Source organism: Taurulus bubalis, assembly GCF_910589615.1.
Source record: "Taurulus bubalis genome assembly, chromosome: 6".
Taxonomy (NCBI): Eukaryota; Metazoa; Chordata; class Actinopteri; order Perciformes; family Cottidae; genus Taurulus; species Taurulus bubalis.
Window position 1 is genome coordinate 17,724,131 of NC_136594.1, and position 17,308 is coordinate 17,741,438.

The 17,308-nt window shown below is 39.7% G+C and overlaps 1 protein-coding gene across 1 annotated transcript; it reads right to left on the reverse strand.

Moving 5' to 3' along the window:
• Positions 1-1,474: 1,474 nt before the first annotated feature.
• Positions 1,475-15,798, reverse strand: slc2a15b (solute carrier family 2 member 15b; the record flags this gene model as incomplete). The annotated part of the gene is made up of 12 exons (XM_079219562.1): positions 1,475-1,895; positions 3,113-3,240; positions 4,441-4,516; positions 4,781-4,882; positions 5,524-5,634; positions 8,145-8,332; positions 8,564-8,696; positions 9,202-9,347; positions 10,058-10,182; positions 10,313-10,473; positions 14,193-14,291; positions 15,754-15,798. 12 exons carry the CDS (start codon positions 15,796-15,798, stop codon positions 1,671-1,673), a joined length of 1,539 nt encoding a protein of 512 aa, XP_079075688.1. The 3' UTR covers positions 1,475-1,670.
• Between the last annotated feature and the right edge of the window lie 1,510 nt (positions 15,799-17,308).

The window sequence follows — 17,308 nt, forward strand, 5'->3', positions numbered from 1 at the left end:
TTTTGATCAAATCATATGATCTTCATTAGAAGAATTTTGCTCAGTTGTCATGGAATTGTATGTTGGAATTTCCTTTTGTTTTGATCACTTTAAAGGACTTCTTTTTCAAGTTGGACAACTACAATCTTATTACAACTCCATCTGCTGATGAAGATGATTCAAAGCTCCAGATCAGGTACTACATTTATTTCCATGGTCAAGAATGAACTTTAAACGTCACTAGAAAATAACGTATTAACCATTAGTTACAACTTGTAAACCCATTATATAGCCTGCTGTTTTAGTTCCAATCACGCCCTTTGGAATAAAAACCTTTCAGTGTTTCTTCTACAATCTCTTTCTATTGTGCCCGTGTTGGGAATCATTTTGGTTGTGCTTCTAAGACCCACATTTTATTTGTGTATTTGATTAATGATATGTAATATTGCTGTAATTGGAAATGTTTTTTTTTTATGTTTATGGTTGTTTTTGGTGAGATACCTGTACAATAATGCCAGATAATTATTTTTCTCTTTATTGTAATGTTCGTTCGGAGGCAACTTCCAGTTATTGGTCGTCACAACAGCTGAATGAATGTGAAGTAAAGCATTGGCCCCAAAAGAAACGTGAGTATTGTGGTGGCTCACAGGAGCTCCACGTGTTATGGGACAGTGGAGTAAACTAGCTTACTGTACATTAATCTGTTTTGTTTTTTTTGCTCTCACTTTTGTGTTTGTTGTGATTTTGTTTTGATTTTGATCAACAAAACCGTGTGCAGGCCAATAAAGTAGGAAATCTCAGAAGACAGAGACATATTTGAATGTTTCTGCACTTGTCTTCATTTTATTTCCACCATATTTTATATAAAGAGGTATTGTAAAAAAGGCCGGTTAAAGAAAAACGACTGAACAAACTTGTACAGCAACTTTATTGTGATATATTGATAAATTATAGCTTTTCAACAAGCTTTACATAATGCATATTTTTGGACAAGACGTATGAAACGACTACAGCACTCACAATATCCAACTTTCTTAAAATAGAATATCCCAGAGTGAATAAAAGACAAAACTAACATAAGCTCAAGTTCTTCACATTGAGCTGAACATGTGAACACACAGTAACAGTAAAAATCATTCACATGATTGTCACAGGGTGGAACATCAGAGAAATAGCTTTCCTTTAGTTCACTGATGGAGGCTCTGCCTCCGAGGTGTTATTGCTGCGTCACTAAATAGACATAGTCTTTATTGAGCAACAAAGAGACAGTATTCCTTACCAACTATGAACAATAACGTGATCATGGGATGTGTGACAACAAGGTGAAGCTAATGTGGAGATTAAAACATCCGAGAGCTCTGTGAGAAACCAACTCGGCTCCCGTAAAAATGCTTTAAGATGCAGAGAAACGGATTAAAATGTCACTGATGGTTGATTTGAAACACATGACCCCGTGACTCTCACATGAAGTACAGGAGCTGCACTTTGACTGGGGATTAACGGTTAAAAATGTAACTTTTGTGCGTGTCCAAAATGTGTGTCGGCGATGATCTTTGTAGCTTTCACGTGAAGCAGCAGATCTCTTTGTGGCCACAAAGGTTCCACCTTTTATCTCCGCTGCAGTTACTTCAGTCATTGCAAACCAAGAAGGCACACGGTGAGAAGAGACCATCATTTACATGCAGGTCCACCTATTTTTCAATATGGTTAGCAGTTCCATAGCCGTTCATCAGAGCCATTTTGAGATGACCGTTGGAAGTCAACTCTTCTTCGAGGATGTTGTTCTTGGCAGCGAACATCTGGCTGATCTCCATAAAGGTTTTGTTCTTGGTCTCAGGAATAACAAAGATGGTGTAGACGGCCACTCCCAAGCAGATCACACAGAAGATCAGGTAACAGTAAGGACCTGTAGCATCCTGTGGAGGCAGGTACACGGAGGCATGAGCACGGGAAAACAAATACTCTTCTGACTTTCTCTACAAAGTGGTCATTATTCAAGGAAAGTAAAAGAAAACATATCGTCAAAAATAGGACCTTTAGACAGAAACAGGCCACAAGGAAGCTAATAAAAGCAGATTAATGTTGCTTTAATTCATTAAAGTTTGTTTTATTATTCTGTACATTACTCTGTACTGTAATGTACTGCTAAACTGTATTTTATTGTTTCAGTACATGTACTCTGGTCAAGGACAATAAAGTTGAATCTAATCTCCAGTGTTAAAAAAAACAGCTGCCTGCTGCTGCTTGAACATTTTTTGAGGAGTTGAGACTGAACCGAAACAGTAAAGTTGCGCGCCTCCATAGAGCTGAGGGAAGCTGCTTCGTTGGGTGATCCTTGTCTTTGGGTTATCACACAGAAGCATTTGAGCCGTTGTTAATTTGAAAAATGTTGATTCGTGAGATTTACATAATAAAGTCTAAGGCATTGTTTGGTCTTTTTTCATATTCCTGTTGTGCCATCATAGCCACAGTCAGATGTAAAACATGTTTATCGATTTATTAATTTTGAATTTAGAACAAAGATCTTCCGCAATAGGACTTTAGACTGTAACTTAGCACAAAGGCTGGGGGCAAGGGTAAACTGCTAGCATAGCACTGACTGAAAAATATGGCATGGCATTGGACAGCTCTGAAGCTGTTCTATTTCTAGCTTTTTTATTAAATTAAAACCAAAATATGAAATACCACATGATGCCCAAGAGATTTTGTAACATTTGTGGCCAGAATTCATGCAGATTTACATCGTCAATCTCCATCATCCTCTTTACTTTGTGCTGAACTAGACCCACACTGAGGACAACCAGAGACAGCAAGATCCCTTTTAATTAGTAATTTTATTGGTATTTGGGGAGTCACCTACATTCCAACAAAACCAGACAGCCCATATAATTATTGCCATGAGTCTGACACAACAGATCCTGGATGCAATGTCAAGATGAACTTGGTGTTCACAATGCCAACTCGGCTTCAGATGCGAAATAAACAAAACATTTCGCCACATAAGATCTCATTTCACAGTGAAATTAATTGTATTTTAGGCAGTAAATCCATGAGATTTGCGACACATTTTGATCATTTCAGGATGTAGATTTTAAAATGAAAAGCCAACAATAGAATTTGAGTTTGCTCTGACCTCTAGAAAGGGAAAGACGAAGCCAATGGTGAAGTTGGACATCCAGTTGAGGCATCCGGCCACAGTGTAGGCAGCCGGTCGGTGTGACTGCTTGAACAGCTCCGCAGTAATCAGGAAAGGAACACCCGCTACACAGAAGAGACAAACATCATATGTTTGTATTATTTTTAAAGGACACATTTTTGACAACATGGTTCATCTATTGGTCTGATCTAACTAGGAATCCCATCATACTGTCGTAATACAAATTACAGGTAACCACTCAGTGCACCTGCATGAATCTATTGTGTGTTGTGAAATTAACACCAGCATCTTCATTCATCAATTAGTTAATCAATATTCCCGCTCAGGGCTATTCTCTGGCAGGCAAAATAAACAGAACAATGATATAACAAAATGATAAACATTCCTCAAGCCCCATTTGCTATTATATTACACTAATATTTCTGCACGCACTTCATTATGTGTTCATTATCACTGAGTGATCACAGATTGACAAGAGAAGAGGATGTTTTTCAACTTGGCAAAAGTTCAACTCCGAACAGGAGACGGAAGAGCTTAGCCAGGACTTGAGCAGGTCGTTAGTTTGATATGCAGCATCTATGAGATGTTGTCCAGGCTTTAAACACATAATTCTTCATTGTTAGAAGTGAAAGCTATGAAGGAGAATATGCATTAGTATAAGCTCTAATGATGAACCTTCCGAATGATGTCCTCATTATCTGTTCACGATAATTGCAGAGAGGAAGGTTTAATATTGTCAAACCAATAACGAGGCCATAATTTGTCAACATCTGCGGTATGTATGGGGGGCGTCATTGTGCATGTGAGGTTTCGTCTGAAGGAAACCGCTAGCTTATGAACAATGAGCCATTAAAAGTCTAATTGCAGCTACAGAAATCCTCGTCTCTGTGCCGAGGAATAGATTTTTGCCGTCTTGACGAATGGCGCTCTGTAAACCAGATTTGTTCTAATTCATCATCCTCACAGGTCCACTCAACGTGGCTCCCAAAGTTGTAAACTATTGCCTCTTAATTCACCTCACTCAACTAATCCAGTGTACAAATGGCTGTGGGAATGGATGTAGTGTGGCAGTTATGATTTCCTAATTTACAAGACTAATGAAATACAATATCTCTTCACAGTCAGAGGAAGAGTCAGGAAGAGGTGGTGCTGCTTATGAAATTTGGCGCCTGCTATTGTGTATGCCTCCAGCAGGGAGCAGTGTTATCTTAGACACAGGCCAGCCCAAATCTAGTGCGGTTTCTATGGATATGTTCTTTTTTTTTTATTAAGTGAGATGCAGAGATGGTTTCTGGAGTGTTTACCTGGACCTATGCAGAAACCAGCAATAATCCCAACAACGCAGCCGACACTGATGTAGCGCATGAAGGACAGCTGCGCCTGTGATTGGTCGAACACAAGTCATGAGTTTGAAGTCACGAGTTGTAAACATTACATTAAAGTACATAGCTTGAACAGTTTTTCATTATTCATTTGACATGTTAAATAATTCAGATTATGTGTAACATATTATGTACATATAAGTAAACAGTGATTTCAGCATAAGTGATGGGACCAAACTGTACTAAAAAGGAAATCTACGCCACAATCTGCAAGTTGCTATGAATGTGTTCCTGACGCGCAGGGCATCAGATGACACCGTACCTGGAAGAGGACGGACACTGTGATGCCAGTACAGCAGAGACTCATGAAGAGGAAGCCGCCAATCATCAGCGGTCTTCTGCCCAGACGCTCGATAGTGAAACACTATAAAAAGGTACAAAGAGGTAACATCAATAAGAAGAAAGAAACACGTGACTTTTTATGCTACTAATCATCAATAGACCTTTTTCACAGCAGACATTTAGAATTAGCAGGAAAAACACAATCAGGTGAAACACATTTTGTTACGATGGCTCAGTTCCACAAGTTAGTTATGACAGTGAACCAGCATGCACAATATGACCACAATATGAGCGCCCTGCAGCTCAACTACAGGATGCAGTTGTTTTTTTTAATGTTGTTTACTACACCTATGTCTGCTGTGAAAAAGGTCTATAGCCTAATCTAGTTTGCAAAACTCTTCCCTAGATGGACCTTCATACCGTACGACTAATGGTTATTTCAATTTTGAATGAATCCGTCTATTAATGATCAATTGATTGATCAAGTCTATTGAAATGATCATCACAAGTTCACAAAGCCAAAAGGTGATGATGGCAAATTACTTGTTTTGTTGACGCCAAATATATTATTTATTCACTTACAATGATTTAAAAAGGGAGAAAACAACAAATCCCTCATTGGATTTTCCAGACAATTGCCTGTGTAAGCACCATGTCAGATAATAGTGATGGAATATTTCCATCTTGCCTCAGTGTGTTTAAAGTGTGAAAATGTCTCCTCACCCCCAGCATACCAGAGATGACCTCAATGGCTCCAGTTCCCACAGTCACGTACTGAATTAGAGGTTCTGGGATTCCCGCGTCCTTAAAAATGTCATTTGTATAGAACCAGATCTGAAATTTGAGCCACATGAAGTTCATTAATATGATGAATATGTCACACCAGACACGCACGCATATGCACATGCACACACACACACACACACACACACACACACACACACACACACACACACACACACACACACACACACACACACGCACACAGATGCTTTGAAACTCAAAGTTTGTCTATTTTTTTCATGAGAAGCCAAAAAGTCTCTCTGCTTATTTGGCGTTTCCTCGTGATTCATCATAGTGATCATTATCATCACGCCGGCCATCACTCATGCATTTGAGATACAGCGTTTCATCAGTATGGACTTCTGACAAGTGCTCCCCTTGAAATTAATTTGTGTATTCTCATTAATCACACTTGCTGATGCAACATCCATCATTGATGAGGTGTGGACAAGATTGTGATTGGTGCGCTTAAATGCTGTCTTGCTGATTTAGTAACCATACATACATGCTACTTCATCACCATTGCAGCATTGGCGTAGACATACACACACACACACACACACACACACACACACACACACACACACACACACACACACACACACACACACACTTAGAACTAAGCAGAAAACAGACACAAACTATTTGAAAAAGAATTGGGATATGAATTGTCTTGAAACATTACATACTAATGGCTAAAATTCTTCCTCGCTGAACTGAAATCTATACTTTTAGGGCTTAAAATCTTATCGAAATCACAATATGTCTGACTGCAATTTTCAAATCACAGGAGGCAAAATGTTTGTTAAAGGCAAAATATGTGTCAAAAGATTATTTTTAATTAAATAGTGTTGGGCTGCAGAGATGTCGTGGTCTACACATAACATTATACGGACACAGGAACACATATTTGTTTGGTGCAGAAACAGATCTAATAATAATACAAGATAATATTAGCATATCTAATACTGCAAATCCTATCGAAAATGCAAATAATCACGTTTAGATATTTTTTCAAAATGGTCGGACCTAATTAAATAACCTAAATCCTGTGTTATTGATTAGATGTTTTGCTTTTGATAAATATTTGTTTGACAAAATTGCTAGACTGGTGATTCTAAAGACTATTTACATACATGTTAGGAATAATTTTCCCATTTTCTTCCAATAGTCTTCTTCATCCGCACATTTCCCTCTGAGACTTCCTCCAGCTCATCCAGGCCAACACTAGCTGTTCCTGGACCAGCTGACTGATGTAGTCCCTCTGGTGCATCTCTGTGTACAACAAGGTCTTCTCCCAATTACACACCCAGAGGGAGGCACCTTGAGGGCACTCTGCACCTGTCTGAACCATCTAATCCTTTAAACTCTGAGGTCTTCCTGGATCATTTAGTTTCTCGCCTTGTTTGAGTGTGAGCTGTGTCACATTATAACTTCTTCAGGGTCTTGCTATGATGGTCTACTTTATATTACAGAATCTACCTGCAATGACCTGGCAGTTGGTGTCAAAATTATGTTTAACGTTACATGCGATACTTGAACTGCATCACTTTCCAATAGTTTTCCATTTACTGCCTGAAATTAACCAGACACCTTAAGCCAGGGAGAGGACCTTGATGACCACCATCAAGTATTACAGTCCATTAATGGAATAAAGGAAAACATCATCTGCAAAAGTGCAGAGATACAACTCTAATGTCACTACACTTGCCTTGATAAACTATCTTTGAAAGGAAGAGAGGGAACCAAGTGCAATGAGTTACACTCCATGTCAATAGTGCAACAAATATCTCACTTTCAGTGTTTTTGATTCAATGGATGAATGACGAGGAGAAAAGTGTTTCTCTCAAAGTTGACCGGTTTGCAGCAGCTGAAGCTTCTGGACCACCCTAAACATTTCCAGATGCCGTGTTTCTTTCTGCATGGATTTATCTTCAATTCATAAAATCAAAAGCATGTTTTCCTCAACTTTTTTAATATTGTTTGGTTGGCTCCCTCTCATTGAGATAATTAGAAAACATAAAAGAAAGAAAGAAATCTTTGATCAAGATCTTTGAAACAACAAGCTTGTTTTCACTATAAACAAAATGTCTGATTTAGCATTCTGTGTCACAGATTTATTGCACACAGCGTTCAGACACATAGATCCGTATGTATGTGTCCCAGTGTTTTTGGGACGGTGGGACTCAGTGGGGTTCCCCCCTGCTGGGAAATGGTACTCACATGGGAGCCAGCATGCATAGAGCTCCCATCCACATGGAGAAATGAGTATAAAGATGTCTGACTGTGTGTGTGGATGGGAGGACCTTCTCATGTGGGGTAGCACTAACAGAGAGGACCAGGAGATAATGAGGCGTGGTCCTGTGGGCCCCCTGCTCAGTCACTCAGTGGCTGCATGTGGGACTGTGATGTATGGACAGGAGGAGGTGCAGACGGGTGGTGCACAGCTGGGAACTGTAGTGGTATGAGCTCTCACTCTCATGTAATAACTACACAGTCTTTTGCACAACACAAACAAAGACAGAATGGGCAACAGGCGCACAAATGCTTTTCACACTGACCGCATCGATGCCAGACAGCTGCATGCCGATGTTGACCACCGCAATGGTGATGACCTGCCAACGAACACAGCGGTCATTGAGCAGGTCCCAGACAGAGAGGGTCTGGATGGAGGACAGAGAGCGCTGCTCCTTCTGCATCTCGTCAACTTCCGCCTGGATGTTTCCTTTCGGACGGTACCATTTCAGAGCTAAAAGGACAGAAAGAAAAGCTTTGACCAGCCTGCAGAAACACCAGTCCCGACAGAAACTTCATAAATCAACAGGAAATAGAAGACATGAACAGGTCCATTCGTCCTCATACACTGAATGTAATTTGCTATCAGACATAACAATCAAGAACTGCGGGTTGTGAAGAGAAATTAATCAAACTTAAACAGCGCTGTTTTTCAGATTTGGTAGACAACAGTCCACTTTCTAACCTGCAATGGTGGCGTGAATATTCCCCTTCTCTATCAACAGGTATCGCGGACTCTCTGGAAACCATGGCAACAGCATCAGCTGGAAGATGGTAGGAAACACCACCAGGGACAGGAGCAGAGGCCAGTACTCTTCCTGTGTTGCACAAACATGATATATTATTAAACGATAAACAATCAGCTGCTGCTTTTAGTAATCAGCCGGGATGAACCAGAAAGCATGGCATCGTCCCCTCTCTACCAGATACAGGAAGGACATGCCAAATAAATGATTATCTGATTATAACACAACAGTGTCTTCACACGATGTATCCTGCTACTTATTCATGCTTATAAGTGAGTCGTGAATGTGCCGTTGTTTACAAAGTGATACTGGTGTACTTAAAACAGTTTCAAGCTCATGTCTGTGAGGAAAAATAAAATAGCATCTGGTGCATGTTTCTGATACAAAATCAGGAAGACAGATAGAAGACTTGACTTGCCACCTGAGCTGATGCCACAAACTCCCTACCAGAAGGAAATCCATGTCATGTAAACACACACACACACACACACACACACACACACACACACACACACACACACACACACACACACACACACACACACCGTGTAGCCTTTCAACACCACGATGCTAGTACCTTTCCCAGCAGCTCCGAGAGTCCCAGGACCTGAGCGATGAAGACTCCAAGACAAATGTGAATGCTGGGAACGAGGCCCAGGAAGCCTCGCAGGTTCTTGGGGGCGATCTCACCGAGGTACATCGGCACCACACTGAGAGAGATACCTGTGGGAAACAAGAGGGATTACCACGGGCAACAGATGACATAACTTAAATGTGCTCAATATTCATTCAAGACCAAATCAGATTTTCATGAAAATCAAACATATGGTGTGATTAATTATTTCGGCATCTGGCACAAATGTTTAGCTTGTCTGAAAAAAGACAGATCGCTTGTTCATAGTTAGAATTAAATTAGCTTGTTTTTAGTTCAAATATGTAATATTTCTTAATGTCAGAGATTATATGCCTGTTTATAACTCGATAAAGGTTGGTGGACTGTAAAAGACACATAGGTTTGTTTGCCCTTTTTGTATTTTATAAATATAAGAGGATGTTGTCAATCAAACCAACAAAACCAAAAACTAAAGCACATTTTTACAAACTTTATTTCCACAGGCATTTGTTTGTATTATTATTTAGTTGTCATACGGTGAATCAAAATCCATTAAATATCATAAAAAAAATGGAAGGATGGATTCCAAAAAGGCCTAGTGAACAAAATCAAAACACTGACTTCCAATTCCAATGAAATAACTGCAAAAGAAACAGGTCTGCGTAGGCTACAAAAACACATGCAGCTACATATTTGCCTCTTAAATTTTCTATTGTAGCTTTGTGCTGTTCATCTGCAAATATGTTTCACTTTTTGCTGTGGATGAATCAATGCCACACATTGTAACTCATTCGGTCATTCAGGAAACATGCGGGCCTACCTGAGTGTACTCCTGTGATGAAGCGTCCAACAATGACCATCAAAGGCATCCTGCACGCTCTGCTGAAACCCATAAGAGCTCCTCCTATAAACACCAGCACAGTGGATCTCACCAGCGTCCCTTTCCTGTTGGAGAATGTTGAATAAAGAGCGATGTTTGCAAAGAATACGACAGCTGTCGAGAACACAGGCTGATGACACAAGCATGCACTGAGCATGTGTTATACAGCCAAAAATCCCCCTCACACACACTAACCTTCCATATTTGGTTACCAGTCTGCCCACCAGCAGGGCCCCAGTCATCCCACCGATAGCAAAGATTGACACGGTGAGGGAGTACAAAACGGTGAGGAGCTCCTCATCTGGAGTCCAGTCGTAACGTTCTACTAGCGTCTCATTGTAGAAGTCTTTGATGTACTGGTGGAGGAAAGAAAAATGAAGTTAATTTAACATTGTCGAGCAGGGAAAACATAAATAAGTCATTACAATATACATAGACCACATGTAATTACAAGATCATTTCTTGTATTTCCAATTAATTCAGTTTTGCCATAAAAAAACAACAAACATCAACTTGCGAGATTTAATTTGTCCACCCCCTTACTCCAATGGACCCAGAGCAAAAAAATGGTGGCCATGAAATTTGACATCAGCATCACATGAGTAACTATTTCCCACAGTGCTACACATCCAAATGTCAACATTAGTCTTGCCATTTGCACAGCATTGCTGCACTCGGGCATGGGATGAAGAGATGTTTGAATCAGCGGGAGAGGCCGCCGTATTGAGGAGACAGGAAGCTCATCGAGCCCCCACAGTCAAAGTCAAATCAAATTTGACGATTAGAGATCATAAACTGCGTGCTTGATAAAATAACAGTGGTTATTCTTTTGGTGTGACAGAATTTTACAGTAAGGGCCAACAACATCCCTCAGATTTCCTTCAGGTTTTATCTGACTGTGTGAGGACTCCGCTGAGATGCCCTGGAGAACCCATCACATTAAACCAAATTCATCTCAAGGGACACAATTCAGCCACTCTCTGCGAAATGAGACTTTAGAAAACTGGAACAGGAGACAAACAAATAGGAGTTTGATTAGTTTGAGTAGTTTAAGTATTAACAGATTCAAAGTTGAATCATTTTGTTTGTTGAAATAGTGTTGAGGCAGAATGATCATTTGAAGGACTGACCCTGAAGGAGTTCAGTCATGAAAAGAAGGGAGTGACGTTAATTTGTCAATTTGTCATGGAACTCTGGACAGTGTGCCTCCAATTAGTCCAAGAATGTCTCCAACACGTGCGGACTACTCTCTGTGGTCTCTGAACAGTTCTGACACATAACTGACCAGTTTATTGTTCATAATCATTACATTGATGCCGGTTGAGACAGAATTAATGAGGTAACCTGCAGATCTTGCGAGTGTAATCAACATACCTGCTGTTGAAAAGAAAAGGTAGTTGTTGATGACAGATGCTGATAATAATCAGCCACATATCTTTAGTCAGGCTTGATGGCCTAATTGCCAAATTTTTCTCCAACAGGACCAAGAATGAATCAAAGTGTAACGTGGATTTTATACGCTGGATATCTGTTTTGGTATCAATAATAACCTTATTAAGTAGATCAGGTATCAGACATGACCGATCCGCATTAAAAACGATTTCTTTATTGCTGTTGTTATATATCCAGTGACTTTATTTTGTTGCCAACTGGAGTTTGAGCACCACAGTGAACCTTAATGCATCATATTACTTTATTATTGTCAGCAGTTATTACTCTGTCACTTCAACAACATTCTCACAGTAGGAGTCCCATTGTTTCCTGTTCTTCTCTGTTCATTTGCTGCAGTGGCTTAATGGTACAACTTGAATGGTTACTTGTAATTTACACTCATAGTTAAGAAGTATATGAGTAGTTCTAATCTCATTTTACCTTACTCAAAGAAAAAATATCTAAATCCCTTCCATGCATTAATGTACATATTTGATATAGCAGTTATCAGAATCGGTATCAGGAGAGAAGGAGGGAGAACCCCTTCACTGGAAACCTCAGAAAGGTACCACGTCAGTAGTGCAACGCTGCACCTTGTGACTGGTTTATAGCAAGAGATACACAGTAATACAAGTTCAACAAGAGGAAAAATTTATATTTAATCATTTGACTTGTCCTCAATGTTAGCCAGCCTTTGCTTCGTGTTGTGCTTTGAGTCACATGGCGTCAAGACCAATTTAAATGATGTCAGAAGAAGTCAAACAGGCGACTAAGAAAGTAATTCGAACAACGACCGTGACTTTTTCTCTGCTGATCAAACAGATCCTGATTTCTTCCTTCAACTTTTAAGCCAAAAGTACACTTCAAAGCCAACACATTTAAATGCAAACATAGTGATTTAAAAGATTGAAAAACACACTGCAGTGTTAATGCTACTCGAAACACTTAATCCCTCCTCCTTTGACACGGGCATTTACCTCAAAATAAACAGTTGAGTCAGAGCCAAGTTTAATTCTCTTATGTAATCTGCTTAGTTAGTTATTTTGGTAAAAACTCAACTCACCACCAAAGGAACCTCCTGCCACACCGAAGGTTTTATTTGGAGCACCCAGGCATAAATAAAGTCAGGTGACACACAGCAGTCAACAGAGAATCCTACAAAGCACGCTTAAGTCACATGGACCATGGTTAATGGTTTGACCTCACCACATTAGTAGCAGTTTGGAATATGACAATGAGCAATTGTCTTGAATTGAACAAGATAAAGCTGCACAGTTCAAGTTAAATCTAGGTGTTGTGTGCGAGAGGTAAAATCTACAGAGATATCAGCCAAACCTTTAGGTTGCGTTTCAGCTCATTGTTTAGCTGCAACCTGCAGCTGCTTTGGTTCACACTCAGCGCTCTCATAACAGTGTTTTCAGCAAAAAAGGCTCTAAAAACCCATTGTGCATTACCTGCCCAGCCATAAACAGCAAATAGACACAGTTCGCTGGTGAACTGCAGTAGTGAAGCATTTAGTAGTTAAAGTAACATGTATTTGCCTCAGGGAACGGCGGAGACCAAAAACAGAGCTAAAAGAGTAGTAAGAGAGTAATATTTGACTTACATCCATCAGGTGGAGATCTGCTAATGTTTCTCTGTAACTGCTGGATCTGTAAATAAGCAACTGTTTGCTCAAAAGTTCTCCATATTAACTTAAAAGGTGATGAGATGTCAAATTGTTTTCACAACTGATTTATGTTGCCCCAAAAGGCCTAAAAAACAGTTATTGCATGTTTTATTCACTTTCTTGCTCAGCGGTGGATGAGAAGATTAATATCATTCTCGTCTGTACGATACATTTTAAGCTGGAAGGAGGTTAGCTTAGCTTAGCAACTGGAAGCAGGGGGAAATAGCTGTTGGCTATCCAACATTAGCTACACAAAGAAATAATGACAGCATTCAAATTCACAAAAAACTGCACATTGTAATGTTTCTATATATCTCTCTAAATACAGTCATTATGCTTAGTTAAGCTTAGCTTAGATTAGACTCCTGTTCTTTACTTTACAAAAAAGACACAATGGCAAACAGCAATCCATGATATAGTGTCTAAAATGCCAAATGTGTTTGTATATGTCTATCAGTTAGTTTGAATAATCAAAATGAGAAAACAAGTTTTAAAATATGTCCTTTCCACTCTGCTTCACTAAGGAAAGATGGTAAAAGAAAAATTCAGGTAACCCTTTGTATGCTGATTGCTCATGCAACTCCCTCCTAAGAACAATATCCTAGAATAGCATGAGATGTGATGTGTTAATGAAGTCTCATGCTTCAATGTAATGGGTGGGGGCATGGCCAAACAGGAATGGTGCACAGCTTAGTTACTGCACTGCGGTGAGATCAGATCACATGATGGGTAAAAACCCCAGGACATTGATGACATGGCGAGGCTCAAGCAGCCTCTAGACTTGATACACTCCCACATGACTATGCATGAAATACAACCTGATCTTTACATGGTCCATTAACACAAGTAACGCATAGCATAGATAAAGAGTGTGTCCATTCATTCATTCATTCATTCTGGGAATATTTGTGGTTTAGATCGATGAGGGTGGTGATTATCACAATGTTGATGATGTAGTGATTACACAAACCTAACCTGTGCTGGAGAGTTGACGACGGCCAAATTGTAGCCATAGAGCATAGAGCTGCCGAACGAGGACAGGAAAGCCACCGCCAGCAGAGGCTTTGTAAGATGCTGCAGAGAAGACGACATGACAGTCAGAAGATAAAAAAAAAACTCTACAAAACAATGACCAAAGGAGTGAGATCACAAAAATCTCTTATTAACACGACTTGGGTATAAACTTAAAGGGGTTGTCTTTGAAGCTCCTTTAAAATGCTATTAGCTTGGACTAGAAATTCCTAACAGTGGGTTCTTTGGGTTTTGATCGGAAAAAGTAAGACAAAAAACTCTACTAGCAAAGTACATCCCATGAACCAGTTAAAACTTCCAAAACTAAACGTTGAATGCACGTTGTGTCTATTTCCTAGACTTGTCTGCTGCTCGTGAAGCTTAGCTTTATCCCGCTCTGTATGAGTATTTAACTACATTATTATAAGGGTATATGTTGCATATTATGAATATTTGATCTTTGAACTTTAAAGCAGAGCTGAACAGGCCCTGAGAGGCATGTGACAGAATCAGAAGAAGTGAAACAAACCGGCACCTGGATACGGGCCAGATCCAACTACCCTGCTTGTTTACACATTTAGCTCTGGGGGAATGAGCAGAATACTTTGAATGAGCGGAATAAATCATGAATTTGCCGAAAGCACATATTTTGAAGAAACCACAGCTCCAATTCTCACAAGCTGAACTCACCAGCTAAAGCATCAGAGTTCTTATGTTGAGCACGCCAAAGTCACAAGAGCCCCTCTGTCTTTAAACAGGAGCGGGGCAGCCCATGTATTTCATTAGGAGCGGCCTGCAGCTACCCTCTTGGCTGCCATCCTGAATTCCAGCACACAGAGCTTAGCTGACCTCCAAGGTAGAAGGCCAGCGGGATTATAATGTGCTTCTGAGTGTCCGTGCCTTCGGATGGAGCTTGGAGAACACTGGTAGCTGCACCACACAATAACCCCACCCTTCAACAGCTCTGTGATGTTTCCATCCGTTTAGATTAAGTCAGGGTTTAAAGAACTTGCTATATACCAGCGAGCCAATAGAAATAATGTGAACATGTAGGAGGCTCTGACTGAACAATAAGAGCATAGATGACCTAAAGCAACCTAATTTAGCCGGTTAAAAGCCTGATGGACAGAGTCAGACGACTACATGTGGAAATAGCTCACAGCAGACAATACTGCCCTGTCTGCATTCAATTTAGGTTGATTATGTTGTATGTCCTGCTCTTCACATGTTGCATCCGTTTGGTCAAAGCTCAAGACTTTTTTTTGTATTGTATTGTGCATGGTCCTTTTTCCTTTTCTTCAAAGACATCTTCTTATATGAACTAGGATCCTGATCCAAAATGTATTGAGATAGATAGATAGATAGATAGATATTAATGTATATATATATATTGATATTGATTGATTGATGGTTTAAATTCAAGGTCAGGTCAGGATGATCTCACAAATTGTTGTGACTAAAACAGGTATGATGAGAGCTGATCTATATACAAATCATCTCTACACATAATCAAATGGGAACTCACCACGCTGGGTTTCCCATTGTCTTCCAGAAGTAGTTCCTCCGCCATTTAAGTCATGAATAATTACTCCCCCTGTGTGCTCTGCTCGTTTGGGATGAGAAACAGCTCGTCCGCGCAACTTTTAAAACTCTTCACTCCCCATTTGTAGTTTTCAGACGTGCTCGTGAGGAAGAGAGGAGGCGTTTCGTGTTGATGGGCGGAATTAACAAGCTTGTCAAACTCCCGCTCTCCAATCACCGAGGCGCATCGCAGCAGGCCCGTCCCAGCCGCGAGTCGTTTTCCCCGGTTCATCAGCGATCACATGAGGCAAGCGCTTTCATCCCGCGTCCCAAAGTGCCCACCCTTGTTATTAAATAGCCTATGACTAACTGTATCTGGGGTCGTTTTGAGGATTAGTAAACATGCGGGGCTTGTCTCAAACCCATGCAGGGGCACCTTCCCCCAGGAGAGAAGGGGGAGAATCTCCACACTTTGCTGTTGTTGCAGATTTTATGATGAACTTTTATCTAAATTAAATGACTTGACTGTATAAGATAAGACGACAGTATAACACAATTAAGGGCTGAAATAAAAACACTGATGGAGAACATACACTTTAATTTAAATTTTTTATTTTTTTTGCCAAATCAAATGTAAAGGAAAATAAAATAATGTGGGCATTTCTTAGTGCAGGTTTTATTTGGTTGATTTAATAATAACAACAACAATACTATAATTAATATTGCTTATAATTATAACAATAACAACCATAATAAAGTAACATTAACGCAACATTGCCAACATTTCTGAGGTGTGATTTAATTTGTTTTTTCAAATCCACCTCTTCCTCCTTATTCATAAAAACAAGAAAAATCATAACCACCAATAATCTGGCTATTGTTTCTTATAATAATTATCATTCAATAAATGTGTATTTTATCATATTGAGATTATATTAAAGTACATAATAGTAGCCAATAAGACACATTTGGTAGACACAAGTTGTTTAATTTTATTTAACCAATGCAAGCCTGTTTATACGTTGAGTATAGCAGTGGTTCCCAACCTGGGGGTCGAGACCTCACAAGGGGTCGCTATTCTAATGGGTTGTAAAATGATTACAACAACAGGAAAACAATAACTACACTGAATTCAGCTTATTTTGGTTCTTTTACATTACATTTTCATTTAGCTGACACTTTTATCTAAACCGACTTACAATAGGTGCATTCAATCACTCATTTATTTCTTTTGAAATAAGTTTCAACCCTTCACCACTCTAAATATTATTGAAATGAAACAATCTGAGCAAAGAAATGCATTGATCAGAAGTCTTGGCCCAGCATGCAAGTGGGCGGCCATTGCACAGAATATTAAACTTACTTTCAAAAGTCATACAACTGTACTCAATAAGGACAGGTTTTGTCTAATGTGAGTTAATTTACAAAACCGATATGCTCGGCATCTCTTCCTTACACATGACTGTCTTGCATGCGCTCCAGTGTCAGTCACCTCTTAATGGGCTTTGGTCACAGCGTCTCCTGCTTCACATATGATTTCATAGCCAAATTTATTTTCT